The sequence below is a fragment of the Eschscholzia californica genome, unplaced genomic scaffold, assembly GCF_041429995.1.
Source record: "Eschscholzia californica isolate CP2 unplaced genomic scaffold, dmEscCali1.0.p SCAF_4, whole genome shotgun sequence".
Classification (NCBI taxonomy): domain Eukaryota; kingdom Viridiplantae; phylum Streptophyta; class Magnoliopsida; order Ranunculales; family Papaveraceae; genus Eschscholzia; species Eschscholzia californica.
This window is the reverse complement of record NW_028238461.1, coordinates 39,695,771-39,713,618: the sequence shown is the minus strand read 5'-3', so window position 1 is coordinate 39,713,618 and position 17,848 is coordinate 39,695,771. Positions and strand designations below refer to the sequence as shown.

The 17,848-nt window shown below is 34.7% G+C and overlaps 3 protein-coding genes across 3 annotated transcripts; all 3 read left to right on the top strand.

Annotated features, from left to right (window-relative positions):
- The first annotated feature begins 2,325 nt into the window (after window positions 1-2,325).
- On the top strand, window positions 2,326-8,230 carry LOC147544626 (3-hydroxyisobutyryl-CoA hydrolase-like protein 1, mitochondrial). The gene is made up of 14 exons (XM_086633286.1): window positions 2,326-2,535; window positions 2,628-2,708; window positions 2,835-2,903; window positions 3,003-3,066; window positions 4,843-4,922; window positions 5,082-5,165; window positions 5,779-5,863; window positions 6,067-6,152; window positions 6,226-6,347; window positions 6,547-6,607; window positions 7,119-7,217; window positions 7,305-7,406; window positions 7,479-7,520; window positions 7,958-8,230. Exons 1-14 carry the CDS (start codon window positions 2,401-2,403, stop codon window positions 8,075-8,077), a joined length of 1,230 nt encoding a protein of 409 aa, XP_086489412.1. The 5' UTR covers window positions 2,326-2,400; the 3' UTR covers window positions 8,078-8,230.
- A 1,079-nt stretch (window positions 8,231-9,309) lies between these two features.
- LOC147544625 (putative aquaporin TIP-type RB7-18C) lies at window positions 9,310-11,644 on the top strand. The gene is made up of 3 exons (XM_086633288.1): window positions 9,310-9,582; window positions 9,894-10,141; window positions 11,094-11,644. Exons 1-3 carry the CDS (start codon window positions 9,432-9,434, stop codon window positions 11,472-11,474), a joined length of 780 nt encoding a protein of 259 aa, XP_086489414.1. The 5' UTR covers window positions 9,310-9,431; the 3' UTR covers window positions 11,475-11,644.
- Window positions 11,645-13,879: 2,235 nt separating this feature from the next.
- LOC147544624 (zinc ion-binding protein) lies at window positions 13,880-14,532 on the top strand. The gene is made up of 3 exons (XM_086633289.1): window positions 13,880-14,050; window positions 14,129-14,292; window positions 14,365-14,532. The coding sequence occupies exons 1-3, from the start codon at window positions 13,953-13,955 to the stop codon at window positions 14,463-14,465; spliced, it is 363 nt and encodes a 120-aa protein (XP_086489415.1). The 5' UTR covers window positions 13,880-13,952; the 3' UTR covers window positions 14,466-14,532.
- The last annotated feature ends 3,316 nt before the right edge of the window (window positions 14,533-17,848 follow it).

Below are 17,848 nucleotides of genomic sequence, written 5' to 3'. Positions count from 1 at the left end.
TTGTTTATCTCATGTTGAAAGCAATGGTCGCACCGAATTTTCCAGATTATCCATAATATAATGGCAAAGTGGGTGTTATCAGTCGTGGTACTAATTTGAGATTCCTGTTCCCAGGTAAAAATCCAATCTGCTACTGATGGTATTTGGATTGACTGAATATTGAAGTAAAACCAGATATTTCTGGCTAAGGGATAATGAAGAAGTGCATGTTCGATAGTTTTAGTTTCTGAACAATTAGGACAAGACAGATTATTGTCAATGTATTTACCTATTCTTGCCCTCACCGGGAGGGCATTAGTGCAAATCTTCCACATGAAAAGTTTAATTCTGGGGATGACCGGAATAGCCCATATGAAGTTCCAGTTTGGAGAGATGGGTAAAGGAGAGTTTATACTAGTACAAAGATTATGATATAAAGATTTAACCGAAAATTTACCTGATTTTGTTAGGGTCCATTTTCTTTGGTCTTCTTCGTTATCTACTAGGGGAATAGAAAGAATTAAGTTAGTAGTATTACTATCAAAAGTACTATTCAGTAGAGCTTCATTCCACTTGGATTCCTCTATCAGCTGCGAAACTTTAGATAGATGGAAGTTAGTACTATTAGTAATAGGATGGTGCAATGATGGAATCCAGTTATCATTCCAAATATCAATCTTGTTACCATTGTGGACTTCCCAAGCGGTGTATTTTTCGATGTTATTAAGTTGTTTGCTTATATTTTTCCAATGCCACGAATGATGAGGTTTAGCTGGCAAGGGGTTTTCTGTGTGGCTAAAGTATTTGGCTTTAAGGAATTGCACCCATATAGCGTTTGGTTCAGTTTTGATCCTCCAAGCAAGCTTACTTAACATGGCTTGGTTATCGAGTTCAGGGGGATGGATACCTAGCCCCCCTAATTTTTTTGGTCGACAAATCGAGGACCAACTTTTCGTGCAAATACCTTTAGACTTACCCCACCAGAAAGACTTTTGCAAAGTCCCAATGCTCTTGCAAATACCCTTCGGAAGGGTAAAACATTGCATCTGGTATCGGGGTACGACCGCCGCTATTGTCGAAACGACAATAGTACGCCCAGCTTGAGAGAGGAAATTGTGATTCCATTTCTCTAATTTATTTTTAATTTTAAGAAGAATGTCATTGAAGACCTTCTTCTTATGCGCCCCAATAAATAACTGTGCGCCAAGATATTTTTTCGAAGCCGAGGCATATTTAACTTTAAGCGTTTTCATGATAAGACGCTTAAATTTCGGATGGGAGTTTTTGGAATAGAAAATATTGGATTTGCTATAATTGATCATTTGGCCTGAAGCTTCACAAAAAGTTTTGAGAATATGCTTGAGAGTATGTATGTTATCTATAGAATTCCGACAAAAAATAATACAGTCATCTGCAAACAGAAGATGTGAAATTTCCAGGTTTGGGTTGTTAGTAGGGAACCCTTGGAACTTTTTTTTTTGTTTTGTCTATACTTGATTGGCACAAAAAACTTCAGCATTGATTACAATAGGGATCACAATCTGTTTTTGTCTGGTAAGTGATGATCAAGTCACTAATTAAATGTCCAGCTTGATAAGGTGTTTGTCCGTGACTCATTCTTCTTTCTCGCATTTCCCTTTTTCTTTCCTACAAATAGAAGGGAGCCTCGACAACAAGGTATTCTCTAAAATGTGTACTTCTCGTGTTCTTTGTTAATCTCTTCATGTTTTGTTAATCTCTTCATGTTGGTATATGTCATACAATTTCGTTTTCGATCTGATATATGGTGATCTAGGCCCTTATGTACCTCAAGTTTCTTCAGTGGTATAATAGATCCTAGTTGATCTTTGACCTTTCTACTCTTTTCACTGGACTTGCTAATTTCTTTTTGTTTTTGTTAACTAGCCAGTTAAGTTTATCTAGTACTATTCTTCCTTGAACAATTTTCTTCCTTTCCGTGACAGATACGTTAAGAGGCATTATTATTGATAACAAGATTCACAATTGAGTGTGTGAATGTGAAGGCGTTGCGTAGACCGGCTTAAGCTGAACTGGACATGAAGAAGAGGTTATTCTGGTAACAAATTACATTTTTAACCAATAAACGCAGACATCTTAATTTGTGCATATAAAATTTTTGTCCATATATTAGTTACCTTGGTAAAATGGAAAAACATTCCAACTTGCTCTTACTTTTGTTGAAATTTCGGGTTGGACTTGTTTGAACCTTAATAAGTGAGGGTACAATGGGGCAAAAGGGCGAAGGACTAAGCACCCATTTTCTTTTATGATTGGGCTTTATTCCTAATTGGGTTTTCTTTTAGAGATGAGGCCCATGGCCCCTCCACCCAATGGCACCCAATTAAAATTTAGACATTAGGAAGACACAAAAGAGAGAGAGAGACCCAAAAGAGGAGAAAAATGCAGAGCTTAAAAACCTACCTACTATCTAATCGTCGTTCGATCACTCTTCGTTTTCTCTCTCCTCACAGAAACCTCTCTTCTATTCACCCCACTAACAACAATTCCTATACAGATGATGATCTCGTAAGTCAAGTGAGTTCCCTGAAACACCAACCTATTTCACTTCAATATTTAATTCATCTCTTCTACTCTAGTATTATTCTCTTGTTCTTGAATAATTTCAGGTTCTTGTTCAAGGGAATGCTTGTTCACGGACTGCCATTATTAACAGACCCATTGCTCTAAATGCTTTGAATACTAATGTGGTATTACTTTTTTAGTAAAATATGTGATTTTCCTATCTGGGTTTTAAAATTTTGGTATTTTGTGAAGTTCTCGTTTCATCAAATTATGATTTGAAGTTCATTATTGTGATCTCTGTTTTGTTGTAGTCGGTTAGGTTGAAGAAATTGTATGAATCATGGGAAGAAAATCCTGATATTGGGTTTGTTGTATTGAAGGTGAAAATGCATTTTATTTTTCGTTTTTGGATGTGAATTGTTTGTCCAAGTTTTGTTTTTCATGTTGAATGGGGCTTTAATTTTTTTGGGTATGTGAAGGGCAGTGGCAGGGCATTTTGTGCTGGTGGAGATATTGTTGCTTTATATCGCTTAATTAAGGAAGGTGAGGGTGTTTTCAATTTTGATAGTAGGATTTCGGAAATCTAGTTGTTAACGATGAACTCTTATAAATTGTTCGATTGATCAATTAAATGTTCAAATGGATTGAGTTGATAGTCTTTTGTTATTAGTATTGACATGAAACTTGTACTTGGGTTTATTTTGTTTGAATCAAGGAATGAAATTTCGGTTTCGGTGGAAATTTCGGTCGGTCCTAAAGTGGAAACGTTTCGTAGAAATGTTCGGTCAGTGTGGAAATCTTACAAATCTACAGAAATTATAGAAATATGATGCAATTATGTATAACAAGATTATTAAACCATAATGAAGCATAAAAATGATGTTTAACATTAGCTATTAGTTTGAGGGAGTATTAACAATTACAAAGTTACTTCCGGGGGTAAATTGAATAATTTTGTGGCTATAACACCCAAAAGATAACATTCTTACTGATAATAATTAACAAACTATGTTAGTTTGAGAAGGTATCGTCAATTACACAGTTATATTAGAGGTGTTACTAAGATAAAATCAATTTAGGCAGTTAAGTCAAGGCGTAAATCATTCAAATAGATTTTAAAAACCATGGTAACCATAACATAAAAATCAAGAAAGATCTAAGAGAAATGAAGATGAAAAAGACGAAGAAATGGATATGTTTCTAGTATTAGTTTCTCCGGTTTTATTGCTAGACTTCTACTATGTCGGTCGAAATTTCCATCATGTCGGTGGAAATTTCGATATTTCCCACAACTTCGGTGGAAATTTCTATCATGTCGGTGGAAACTATGCAGGAAATAGTTGTAAGTGTTATTTCGTGCACCTAATCTCATTTTAGGAAACTTTTCGCGAAATTTCTGTGAAATTTCGGGAAGTTTCATTCCTTGGTTTGAATGCAATTAAAATGAAATGGTAAGTGATTAGTGTTTTATATAGTGATGAGTTATGTAGTAGAGGTTGATGATACTCCACCATTTTCTGATAGGTTTAACGAAACGATACAAGTGGAAATATTTGGGTTTACTTGTTATCTAAGATGTTCTTAACTTGAACTCAACCTTGTAAGTTGTAACCAAATTAATCTTGGTGTCTTTTGTTTTGTTTATAAGCCAAATAGGCAATTGAGTCTGACTAAAGTATGACAGAAGCGATAGGCTTTGCTAGATTTTGTTTTACAGGGTTTAGACCTTTTTGTTATTTTTCTAGGACACGTAAAGTAATTGGAATTACTTTGATTATGTAATTTCCAAAAAGATTTCTTAGGCATGTAAAGAGTCTAAACCCGTCGTTTCCTTCAAGGCTCAAGGTTGAAAGATCACACAGCCACACAGGTTCTAGTGTTGGATCATGTGGCACTTCATGTTTACTTGTAGTCTAATGTTGAAGTGGTCATTGTAAAGATGTGAGGATTATGTAGAATGGCTAAACACTATAACCTAAATCTCTTAATCTTGCTATTTTTTGTTTTCGTTTGATATTTTAACGGTATGCGGAAGCAAGGAATGAAATTTCGGTTTCGGTAGAAATTTGATCTAGCTATTCAGACTGAAAATGGGAAAATTTGATCTGACTTTTCAATAGCTTTAGTTCCTAATATTTTTCTCACGTAGTCATTGTTTTTTTCCCTGTATGCGATATTTGTGCTATTTTATATATCGTAATGATACGTCTATTTTTTCTTCAAAATGTATGATCCATATTCTTTTCTTTTGTCAATCAGATTTGCGTGTCTTAATAAACATTAATACCTTAAAAATCTTGTATTATTTACTGTAAGCAGGAAACATAGAACCATGTAAGGAGTTCTTCAGATCAGCATATAGTTTTATGTACCTTGTTGGAACATATTTGAAGCCACATGTGAGTTTTAGGACTCCCTTGTATTTGATATTAACAAGTAAAAGTTAGTACCTTAGTTCTACATTCTCCCTGTTAAGAGGTAACCGTTTAATATAGGCAGTTAATGTTTCAAAAATTGAACTAGAATATTAACACCTTCATTTTATCACTATATTGTAGGTTGCTCTATTGAATGGTGTTACTATGGGAGGAGGAGCAGGGATTTCGATTCCTGGGACTTTCCGTGTGGCGACCGATAAAACTGTATGTGTTACTACATTCCTCTTCACACCTTAGTACGAAGTCTCGGACCCTTGACCTTTTGGGGTCAGATTAAATCATGCATCTTTACTTGGTGTATGTGTTACTACATTAGTATTAGATCTTGGTGGTTCTTGTGTTTTATGCGGACTATGGTAGTTTCTTCTTTAGAATGTCATATTGACAGAAGGCCATAACTGGGCTTTCTTTGGGGGTTTATTTTGTTTTACACTTTTATTTTACTGTCAGTGTTAGTTTTTCTTCTCAAATTTAGGTCTGAATTGTCTCAAGTCAGGTTTGACTGATTCCTTTTCACTTGACTTGAATGCTTAGTTCTTACTCGTTTGAATTTTGAATGATGACTCGAGCTGATTTTGGGTCCAGTTGACTTAGAAATAGAAATTTCTGAATGAAGAGCCGATTGTCTGAAATAACTTGAAATTTTGAAATGACTATTGTGCACCTGAGCAAAACAAGTCAGACTTAGCCGACTAAGATTCAGACAAGTTGGACTCAGACGAGTCGCGAGTCAATTTCAGACAAAGAAAATATAAACACCACCAAAAGTTTTTCTTATTTTGCTTATGGGTGATTTACATTAACGAAACATATGCAGATTTTTGCTACTCCGGAAACTCTAATTGGTTTCCATCCAGATGCTGGGGCATCCTTCTACCTTTCTCATCTTCCTGGTTACCTTGGTTAGTACTTTCATTTTTTCTTTTTTACTCATAGAACGTATATGAGTTCATACATCGCCGAGATAATTGACCTGGTTTCAATTTGTTACCCAGTTGTAAAATGGAAAGAATTTATGAGTTGAGCTAAATATTCTTATCAGATTAATATCGAAAAGTACGAGTTCTTACTGATTTATCAATGTGATGTCATGTTTGCTTTGCAGGGGAATATATTGGTCTTACAGGAGAAAAACTTAATGGCTTAGAAATGATGGCTTGTGGTCTTGCTACACATTATTCACTCAGTGCAGTTTGTTCTTTGTTGCCTTTTTCTCCTAGGTGTTTCTATATTTCTTCTCCACATAATACGTCTTCTTTGACAGAAACTTCCTTCGATTGAAGATCGGCTTAGTAAATTGGTAACGGATGATCCATCTGTTATAGAGACTTCTCTTCAGGAATATGGTGATCTTGATTATCCGGATAAGAAGAGTTTCATGCATAGGTATTTAAAGATCTTCCTCATCCGATGTTTGGATTTATAATTGTATGCAAAAATGATTTGATAAGAGATCAGAAACCTGCAGATCTACATCCTATGGTTTTGCTTTGTTTTGAGTTAGTCTCTTATTTTGCAGTTCATTCTGAAAATTAAGACTCATTTTGTTTGATTGATTAATATGTTTTCACTACTTACCATTCAGGATCGAGACTATTGATAAATGTTTCAAACATGATACGGTTGAGGAGATTGTTGATGCTTTGGTAAGTTCTATAATATCTGTTTGTGAATTTTATTAGATCTTAATTCTCCAGTATCCTCTCGGAGTCTCAAATCTCAAAGATACGAAGTACGGAAGCTGACCAAATATCCAAATCCGTACTCTATAACAACATTTTCTAACAAGCATATCGAAAAATTGGAATAAATCTTAAACAATTTGATTTCAAAACAAGAACTCGGATTTTTGAATATCTGTTGACACCCCTACTTCTGCCCATATTTTCAAAATCCAGAACCAGTAAAAAGTTAAATTTATGTGATAAAAAAGTGAGATTTTGGTCCTATAACTACGCTGTTACTGTCTCAAAACGTTGATGTTGGAAAAATCAGTTTGTTTTCATTATGTTCTCGCCTTCTTGGTTACGTGATGATATATGAGAGAAGTGATCAGAAATTGGATTACTTGTTGTAAAAGTAAGTTGAAATTGTGAAATCAATATCGGAACATTCCATTGATGTAGTTATGCTTTTTAACACCACTTTATCTTTCAGGAAAGTGAGGCAAGTAGATCAAATAATGAATGGTGTAACTCAGCTCTAGTGAAACTTAAACAAGCATCACCATTAAGCTTGAAAGTTTCCCTGAAATCTGTAAGTCCATTCTTAGATTTCTTTCTTGGCTTTGTTCTTACTGATCAGATTCTTTTAAGTCTAAAACTGCATATACTACTGACCTAGATACGAGAAGGTAGATTACAAAGTTTCGATCAGTGCCTGGTCCGTGAGTATCGGATGAGTCTTCAAGGAATCTCCAGACAAGAGTCCAACAATTTCTGTGAGGTATGATCTGATTTCTTTTAGTAAATTTGCAGAGATTTTGGGTTTCTTATTGGAGTTGTTTCAATTCCACAGGGTGTTCGGGCACGCTTGGTTGACAAGGATTTTGTGCCTAAGGTTAGACAGATCTTCTATTATGAAACTATGGTGATGTTTATTTTTTAAGCGTCAGAGAATCTGACTCGCTGGAGTCTGACTTGTCTGAGTTTGAGCTGTCTGAGTCTGACTTGTGTGATTTGTCGAATTTGAGCAGTCTGACCAGACTTGCCTGAGTTTTAGCTGTCTGAGTCAGACTTGTTTTGGTTAGGGCAAAATAATCATTTCAGAATTCAGACGTATTTTACGCCTGATTCAAATGGACCCAAAAATCACCCGTCGTCAGCCATGCAAACGAGTTAAAAGCACAAGTTAGACATAAAACAAACATTCTAAAGTCAATCTTGAGTCGCTTCAAATCTCGAGTCAGATTTTAGATCTAGAATCGAAAATAAAATAAAACAGAAACACCGCAAGAGCATTATTAAATGATATTTTTCTTATTCAAACATTTGCAGTGGGATCCTCCATCTCTGGAGCAAGTAACTGAAGACATGGTGGAAAGCTACTTCTCCCCACTAAGTCCTTCTGAGCCAGATCTTGAATTACCTACAAAATCAAGAGAAGCTTTTATCTAACTTATGACTCTTCTCAAGGTTTCTTCTAATCTCTTATCAAATCTTCGGATATAATTGTGGGTTTGTGTTTTTCCGGGTTGCAATTTTTGGATTACTATACGTCGAAGTTACATTGAAATCATAAATGAAGCAAATTAGATCGTTTCGAGGTTCCTTTGACACTGTTAATTTGGGAAATTTGCATGACTTTCCAACTAATGGCACGGCCATAGACAGGGTCGTTGCTACGGCCACAAAAGGTATTGCTATGGTTATGAAATTTTTTTGGAGAGAAGTGATCAATCCAATAACCCAACTAATGCCTATCTTTCCTCTTTCTTCACTCATCTCTTTCTCCTGTCTATTCTTTCTTCTGTGTCTTAGATGGTAGTGTCTGATGGTGGATAGTTGACTTCGGCCACGTCAAAAGATCCTGTTTGTGCGAAAAATCAGATGTTCTCACTCAAATTTTTTTTCTACTTCGCTTTTTTTTTCGAACAATGACATAAAAAATTTGTCTATTTAATAAACGGAAAACTAGATGCTCTTTAGTGAGTAGTTGACTTCGGCTTGAACAGTTTGGAAAGGTTCGGACCGAACCAATAGATTACCTGTAATAAACTATTATCAAACAATATGGACTAGTTTAAAACACTTTTATGCAATAAAAAATTTCAATTGAGAATATGGGGAAACCCATGTAACATCATATGATTTTTAAAAGGATGTTAACATTTTTAAGTAATTAAATATTTGACGGTTGAACACACTAATCGAATGAAACCAAATTAAATCGAATCAATCAGATCAAATTGAAGTAGACCGAATTTAATTGTCTAGAGCGGAAAGTAATCAATAGGTATGGTAAACAGAATGGTTGTAGACTGATCTCTTGTATTAAATTTATACTAATGGGTTTACAACTACATAAAACTTTACATAATAAGATATACACATATTGAAAGACTTGATATACAAAAAGTACAAAAATATCTCAAAGTTTATTCACACGATTCTTACTTGGAAACTAATCGAGTCCCACCGATTCACCGTCGTTAAGACCCTTAATGGGTTTGGCTTTCCCCAACTAAAAATAGTCTGCAAATGACTGGTAGGCACTCTTAGTATCTACAAGGTATAAGGCCACAATTTTTTAGTTCACTTCTGGTCACATAAAATGAGGGCGGGATCTGATTTTTCTTCTTTTTACTACAAAAATTTATGTACCCGGAAAGAAGGGCCTATGAAATCTTGTCCAGTTAATAAACCGAAAGCTAGGCCTTTCTAGTGGGTAGTTAACAACGGTTACTACTAATTAGAATTTGTTGAATAAAGAAGGAAATTAAGGAGTAGGTAATAAGAGTGAAAGATCGAAATGAGAGTATCATCATTCTTAAAACTAGGATCAAAGACACTTGATTTCATGGAGGACTTATTTGCGCCTTCTTCCCTTCGTTCTTACCTTTCTGAGCTTATCTCTTCTTTTATCTTCGTCTTCGTCGGTGTTGGTTCTGCCATCTCTGCTGGTATATATGCTCTACAAATATTCATTAATCTCTCTCACCAATTTTCCTTTTCTAGTCATCCAATTAATTAATAATCAGAGTTTTACATGTATAAATAAATCGTCTAAACAGGTTTATAACTGAGTAAATATATGGATCTTCTGTTCCTATTAAATTGTTTAGTAATATTTAGAGTAAAAGTTAATTATAACAAACAACATACAAAATTAACTTAAGAAATGGTAAAAAATGGAATGGTCCATATTTTTTCTTCATATGAATGTTATTATTTCTTTATCATTTCTATTAAGTTTCTTTGTTCATGTACGCAGGTAAGTTGATGACATATGATTCTCAGACAGCTGAAACAGATCTCTTAGCAGTTGCAGTGGCACACGCTTTCGCTTTCACAGTAGCAGTTTACATTTCACCTCCAGGTGGACATGTGAATCCAGCTGTTACATTTGCATATGTCTTGGTAGGCCATATCAGGATCTTAGCCGGCATTTGTTACGTTATGGCACAACTGTTGGGTTCCATGTTAGCATGTCTTATTTTGATGTTAGTCACAACAGGGCAGGTAAATTTTGGAAAACACGAGAACTGTACTAATTTAGAGTTTGAATCAGAATCTTGCACTGTTGTTACTTTTGCTATTAAGATTTTCAAAAAGTAGTTAATAAAAGTACGTTTTCACATTCACTTCCAAATTTAACTATTGAGTCGCAGTGCAACACTAGGACAAAGAAGGTTAACACAATCAATATTAACATCTAAGCTATCAATTTCCTTTTAAATAGGAAATATTGAGATGGCTTCTTTTTCTATTTTCAATAGAGGACTCGAAACCTCACCACTAAAGGTTACATTTTGTTCAAAGTTGTAGACAACAACATAGATTACCACCTTTTTAGGGAGGCTTTGTGGATCAGTGCATTCAACAAGAAAAAAAGGTTAAATATTTTACTAGTGCTGATACAAATTTGTAGAACTTTTTCTTTAGAATGTTAAGGTACTATGACACTTATAACCTAGCTTTTACCTTTATATCAAATCCTTTATGTGTCCTATAAAAGAAACCTAAAGATTAACTATTTATAACGACTTCTTGACTTCTTTGAACTTTTTTTTTCGCTCTGTATTGTAAAAGTAAATTTTGCATCGTTACATGTGGCTTATGATTATGTATTTCTTATGACAACTTAAACGTTTAATCATACGGTATCAATGTCGGATTGGGAAGTTTTGTTGAGTAGACAGCAATTCTTTTTCATAGCGTTTAGGTTTTTTTCTTATGACAACTTAAACGTTTAATCATACTGTATCAATGTCGGATTGTGCAACATGTAATGATCCAAAATTACAGTTATGATGTTTCCATAATAAGTGAATTATATTGGACTATTAGGCAAGTGTATACTATTTATATTGGACTATTAGGCAAGTGAATTATATTGGACTATTAGGCAAGTGTATACTATTTATTAAGCTCATATAAGTTAACAAAGAAGATTTTATTTTTTTTTGTTCAGGGTATGCCAACACATGCATTGGATGAAAGGATGACAGGATTTGGAGGGACATTGATGGAGACAATGGCAACATTCAGTCTTGTATACACTGTATTTTCAGCAAGGGACCCACTAAGGGGACCATCAGATGGTGTTATTGGAGCTATTGTTACAGGGTTTATTGCAGGAGTCAATATATTAGCCATTGGTCCATTTACAGGTGGTTCAATGAACCCAGCCAGATCATTTGGGCCTTCTATAATCACTAGTAATTTTAAGAATCACTGGGTTTACTGGGTGGGACCTTTTATAGGTGGAGGGTTAGCTGGTTTACTTTATGATAAAGTCATGTCCATCAAAGATAATAGTCAGCCCTCTAATGCTTGTCAAGCAGCACCATAATATGTAACTTAGATCCTTTACTTTGACTTTCTTTGACCTCTTGGGAGTTGTTGTAGTGTTCATTTCAGTATTTTCTAGATTGAAAATGTTTCAAGATGTGGACTGTGTTGATGCATGAACACTAAAGAGATCAACTGAGGGGATTGAGTAGAATGTCAAGCAAGGTTTGTGAAGGTGATGTAGCTGTGTTTGTTATATATTTGGAGACTATAATTTAGACGGGGTGATTGATGTAGATTGTTGTGCAAACAATAAAGTAATAAAATCCATTATTAGAATTACGATAACCTAAACTAAGTTAAACTAAATTAAATATAAAAGAAGTTGCAATCAAGATAATTTTCATTCAATATTTACAGAGGCGGAGTCAGGAATTTGAGTATGGGCGGGCTGAACTGATATTAAGGGTTCACGAAAATTTTCAATTTCTATACATCCCCTATCATAGTGCTAGTTCACATTTATATTTGGAAAAATTTAGTATTTTGGCTAAACTACATCATAATATCATTGGATCCATCCATATCTATCTTTTATACAAAATAGACATTATTGGGTTTAATACTAATAAGAATCTTTGCGGATGTTAATATAAGAACTAGTTTAAAATAGTGAAGAACTTTATTGCTAGTAAGGCCACTAGTTTAAAATAGAGAAGAAATATACGCAAGAGTTAAACCTTAAAATAGTGAAGAAATATACGAACTAGTTTTAAAAAAATATTGCTAGTAAGGAGACTTGAACACACAACCTCATGGGTATCAACCTCATGCCTTACCAACTGAGCTACTAAAGTATTTAGTTAAAAAGCTCAACGCAAAGTATAAGTCAGGTGGAAAGACTCAGGCTACATCGTTAAAAAGTCAACACAAGGTAGAAGTTACAGGTGGGAAAACCCGGGCTAGCTGCAGCCCGGCGTAGCCCACCTATAGATCCGCCCCTGAATATTTGTAGATGTAAATAACAAGGACATACTAAACTCTTTTTATAGAGTTTTAGACACTTCTACATAAATACAAACTAGGAAGGAAATAATTACTAAAACTCTAGTTTCCTTGGTTGCTACTACTGCTAATTTAAAAGTAAATAAAGTACCTAAATTTAGAAACTCTTAAACATATAAAATACCTAAACTTGAAAACTCCTAAACAAATAAAATACTTAAACTTAGATCTAAACTTAAGTGAGATGGTTGTGACGCCCGTCATTGTCATCATACTCTCCATCCGAGACCGAACTTGCCCTCAAGTGATGATCAACAATGTGATCCTTAATTCCAATTTGCTTGAAATGTGCCAAAAGTCTGAAGAAGACAAATATGGACCAAATCACCAACTAGAGTGTGAAAATCATGATGCGAAGAATTTTGCAAAATCAATTATAAGAAACAAACTTCCAACAAATTTTCACATCTTCCGCCATCTAGTAATCTGATGAAGAACATCATCAAGATAGCTGTGAAGGCGGTAGAAAAGATAGGAATTTGTCATTTTTGTTTGGGAAATGCTAAAATCAAAAAGGATTTTGACAAAAGAAGTTACCCAGTTGATGTGGCGATTGTGATAGTCATCTCTCAACGATCCAGATATAATCAAAATTTCAAATTACAACCGTCAAATCAGATGGACAACTTCTTTTGTCAAAATCCTTTATGATTTTAGCATTTCTCTTTTTGTTTTTGTAATACAACAATGCTGCTTGATCTGATAAAAAGTGTGGCGAATGGCTTGATAAATCGGATATTGCACATGAGATGCATTTTTGCCTTGTGGGCATATTTTTGTTGGACTAAAAAGTATTTTCCTTGGTAAGAGCATCTCCAATGCAACACCTAACTTGAAAAACTCAATTTGACACATTGGATTATTTGAATTTTTAACAGAAAACAATGCAACACTCAATTAGAATCTCAATATGACGTATAAACAATAAATGTTGAGATACTTAAAAGAAAACTCAATTGTTGAGTTTTTTTTTTGAGTATCTCAACATTTATTGTTATATCTCAATTGGTCCACATAGTCATTTTATATATTAAATTAAGAAACAAGACTAAATCTGAGGTAAATGTTGAGATTTTTTGAGTATTGCACTGGAGAAATACTTTGAATTGAGTATCTCAATAGTGTCACTTAGGAAAGAGAAACTCAATTCATACTTGACACATTCGATTAATCTAAAGTAAATGCTCTAATATATATCTACCCCTAGCCCTCATAAGACAAGGCCTACTTGTGTATCTTTACTAGAAATATGTTGTATTGGTATTGTCAATCAAACTTCAAACCTAAACTGTACCACACAAGTACAAGCATTGAATATTTACTAAATTAAACCGACCCACCTCATTTTGTCTTGCTGTCTTTCTCATCTTTCTCTTTCTATTTCTACTTTCTACCGTCTTAAACCATCATCTCTTTCTCATCTAGACTCTGTACTCTGCTTTTTTACTTAATTAATTAACTTCAAGCTTCAATAATGGTGGATCTTTATACAGTTTGCTGTATGTGTGGTGATATCGGTTTCCCTGATCAACTATTCCGTTGTTCAAAATGTTCTCATCGCTTTCAACACTCGTATGTTCTTCACCATCTCTCTCTATCTCTATCTTATTAGTAGTAATCTAACTATGTTTGAATTGATTACAAACACAGATACTGCAGCAACTATTATGAAGAATCAAAACCCATACCTACTGAGATTTGTGATTGGTGTTTATGTGAAGAGAAGAATACTAGTTGTGGAAAACTTCAAGGTATAATATTATCATCATCACCACCGTCTTCTTCGAAGAAGTTATCTTCGAAAGGTAGACATAGTAGTCACGGCGAGTCACCCGCAACGTCAAACAAATCGCCAAGAAGGGGTGATGAGAAGAACAGCAGAGAAGATTCTAATGATGATGGTAATCATCAAAAAGGAAAGAATTTATCTTCTTCTCCTAAACCTACTGGTAGGAGGTATAAACTTCTTAAGGATGTGTTGTATTGATAGTGGCTAGTGATAAGTAGTGTTAACCAAGAACAAGATAAGAGTCTAGCTAGGCAGATATGCATGTTTGTTTAATAGCTTATTATGTTTTACAACAATAGAGTTTATCCTTCATGTGGACCATCCCACTCTCTTAAATATCTCTTCTTGATGATTCTTATAAGAGTAAAGAGACATGTAAAGAGAATATAGTCTCACATAGATATTTCTTAAGATAGATTTATTAACTCTCTCTTTTATGAGTGCGGTCGCAAAGTCTGAATAGTAAGTATGAATCACAGTACAAATATTTTTTAATTTATTCCACGCATTCCATGTTCCAAGAATGAATATCGGACAAGGTAGATATTGACAGGGGCAAAGCCCCCACGGATCTATAGGGCACGTGTTCGCACAAGCTCCAATACGATCTTTCCTTAAAAATTGAAATCAAACCCACTTAGGGAAACCCATTTACCCTAAATGCCCACGACCAATATTAAACAATCAATATTCCAACTTAAGCCCATATGAAAATAGTCCAAATACTAGAAATTTGATAAGTGAAGCTCATATATTGGTTAAGATCTTTCAAATAAGATCGAAGGAAAGTTTAATGGTGCTTCTCCTTCTTCTTAGAAGAGTCTGTCAGTTAAAAGCATCTTCAAATTCTAAAACTTTTAAAGACGCACGATTTTGTTTTGTTCAGAATCGGTGGACTTGAGTCGATTTGGTTACAAGATCTGCTCAAGTTCACCAATGTCAACGAGGGCCGAACACTTTCTACTAGATACCATTCGAATTCGGTGGACTCAGGCCCAAGGGCGGAGCCAGGATTTGAAACTACACCGGACTAGCCTAAATTTTTTATAACTAAAATTTTTTCTGGCGGTAAATATATAGTCGCCGAAAGTAACATGTAAATGCAATTTTTGATATCAAAGTACAATTTTGCAGCATTATTGACACAAACGATACATGAAAAGTAAGAGCATACCTATTAAGAATGCGAAGTTCATTCGTTACAATTATATTCGTAATTTTGTCCAAAAGACTACCTATACAATACGATAATTGGGAACCCATTACAGCTAACATATAGTGAGAGTATCTCAGCTGGTACTATCATCCATTCCTAAGTCACATAACTTAGTCACCTTCATAAAACAAAATAATGCAGGATTTAGAACTAAGATCTAATGCCAAAGCAAGAATTCATGGAGAAGAACAACATCACAAAAGGTTTGATAATCAACTATAAATACAACAGTATACACCGAAATCAAAAATTTTCCAATAGCTTACCTTACTACTACTACAAGCATTCCATAGATAAACACAATTACCCAACCCCACAACTAACACATTATTTGCAGTTGCAGACCAATCAACAAGATTTAGATAAAACTCATCTTGTAGTGCAGGAGCATCTAATACCTAAAAAAACAAAAACAACCTCACATTTAAAATCAAAACTTGTTAAAGAGTAAGCAAAAGAAACCCCACATTTAAAAATCAAAACTTGTTAAAGATTAAGCAAAAGAAATCCCACATTTTGCCCTAGTAATCGATCCCCATGAAATCACAACCAGGATCGACACTTCTGTAGTATCAAATCTAGGTTCGGATAATTACTCTAGAACATGAAAGATTGAATAATTTGGTGGTCTTAGTTCCTATATTACTGGTTATTTGAATTCCAGGAGAGGAATCCTTGTAGCTATTGATGTTTATGCTAAATACCCACCTTATTCTTGTCTAGTTCACTGATTTATGGTACTTTACTAGTTCTTCTAATGATTTTGATTGTGGGCAAAATGAACAAATTGACAAGTATAAGAACAAACAAACAAGTACAAGAACAAATTGTACACAATTATTAGGGCAAAATTAAAATATATGCATAATAATGCTTAAAGAACATTAGTTACCTAGACAGTAGATAACTAAGCATAAACCCCTTGATTAGTTGATTACTTGATTATTTTATGAAGAACCCTAGATTTCACTTTGAAGTTTGAATCTTCGATTTATATATGCATTAGAGAGAGATGATGATGGTAGGGAAGATGAGAAGGAGAAAATGATTAAGACCTCTGATCAATTCATGGTTTGATCTCTCTCTCTCGGATTCTCTCTCTCGGATTCTCTCGGTTGAAGACTTAAGTCCAAAACGCTCTTTCTCTCTCTAGTTCTTCCGTTCTCCTGGTTCAAAGTAGAAAATAGAAAAGAGAAAAGAAGACCCCTCACCCCTGGCTGCTTTTACTAAATTAACCCTACCCAAGTGTAATATTGACAGAACTATCCCTGGCTGCAGCCAGGGATAGTCTGCTCCTGCGTCCGCCCTTGCTCAGGCCAAATGTTGTTACAAAATTTGGCTCAAGTACAACTATTTCAACTCTTGCATATTGAAGTTGAATTCTGTGCACTTGAGCTAAATTTTGTAACAACATTCGGCCCGAGTCTACTGAATTTTAGGTGTCTCTTACCAAAAACAGTCAAATCACATTTACGAAGTCAAAGGGAGTGCATAACAAGACTGAGAGTCGCTTTCAAAGTTTTCTAACATCAAACAACAATATGTTAATTGAATTTTTTTTTCATTGTTGTTTTCTACTTATGGTAAGCTATTGTTTGGACCAAACTTTTTCTCCATTAAAGCGATCCAAAGACCAAAAGATATTTGGTACAGTAAAACATTATGAATACATAGATAACATTTTATTTATTTACGAACATAGATTATTTATGTAAATAAAATGTGCCACACAAATGATAGTTTCTGGCCTCGCCACAAGATATTGGTAAACCAAAAGTTTACATTTGGGAAGGAGGGAGTGAGGGAGATTCTACTTATATAGGACTGAATAGTCAGTACATTTCTCTTAATCCTATTAGCTTGGCTGTATGACTTTTCACCTCTTGTCAGTTTGTGGACATTTTAAGTGATTATACATGAGAAGAGTGGGAATAGCCATCGCTGAATCCAAATTTTCTGACCCACCTTGAGCTGGGCCTGATCAAGGGCGCGGGTCCATGGGGTGCTTATATTTTGAGTTTGATTTCAAGCATACCTATTTTGCTTGAAATCAAGAATTGAAGTATTTAGGGTTTGGTAGATTTTTTTGAATTGGGTTTCGTAGGATTGCTACTGTCCAAATCTTATATTGCTAGTCGAGTCTCAACAATTATGTGTGGGAGAAATCAGGGCCTTCGAGATTTGTGGAGGGTTCTGCTACTAGTGTTCTCTATCCTGTTTTTGATAAATTCAAAGACTACTTTTCGATTCCAGTGGTCCTTGATTACAAGAGAACGTCTTCATGTACGCAATCTGTGATGTCTGAAGCTGCCTAGTCTAACACAAATAACCCTTTTAGAGGGTTGTGATTATGGCGGTGGTGGTG

Excerpts from the sequence above, each read along its gene's own strand:
- LOC147544625 (XM_086633288.1), top strand. The coding sequence starts at position 9,432 with ATGAGAGTATCATCATTCTTAAAACTAGGATCAAAGACACTTGATTTC. Across the intron at positions 9,583-9,893 it reads TGGTTCTGCCATCTCTGCTG|GTAAGTTGATGACATATGAT; the intron begins GTATATATGCTC and ends TCATGTACGCAG. Across the intron at positions 10,142-11,093 it reads TGTTAGTCACAACAGGGCAG|GGTATGCCAACACATGCATT; the intron begins GTAAATTTTGGA and ends TTTTTTGTTCAG.
- LOC147544624 (XM_086633289.1), top strand. The coding sequence starts at position 13,953 with ATGGTGGATCTTTATACAGTTTGCTGTATGTGTGGTGATATCGGTTTC. Across the intron at positions 14,051-14,128 it reads TCTCATCGCTTTCAACACTC|ATACTGCAGCAACTATTATG; the intron begins GTATGTTCTTCA and ends TTACAAACACAG. Across the intron at positions 14,293-14,364 it reads ATCTTCGAAAGGTAGACATA|ATTCTAATGATGATGGTAAT; the intron begins GTAGTCACGGCG and ends ACAGCAGAGAAG.
- LOC147544626 (XM_086633286.1), top strand. The coding sequence starts at position 2,401 with ATGCAGAGCTTAAAAACCTACCTACTATCTAATCGTCGTTCGATCACT. Across the intron at positions 3,067-4,842 it reads ATATCGCTTAATTAAGGAAG|GAAACATAGAACCATGTAAG; the intron begins GTGAGGGTGTTT and ends TACTGTAAGCAG. Across the intron at positions 7,521-7,957 it reads ACAAGGATTTTGTGCCTAAG|TGGGATCCTCCATCTCTGGA; the intron begins GTTAGACAGATC and ends AAACATTTGCAG.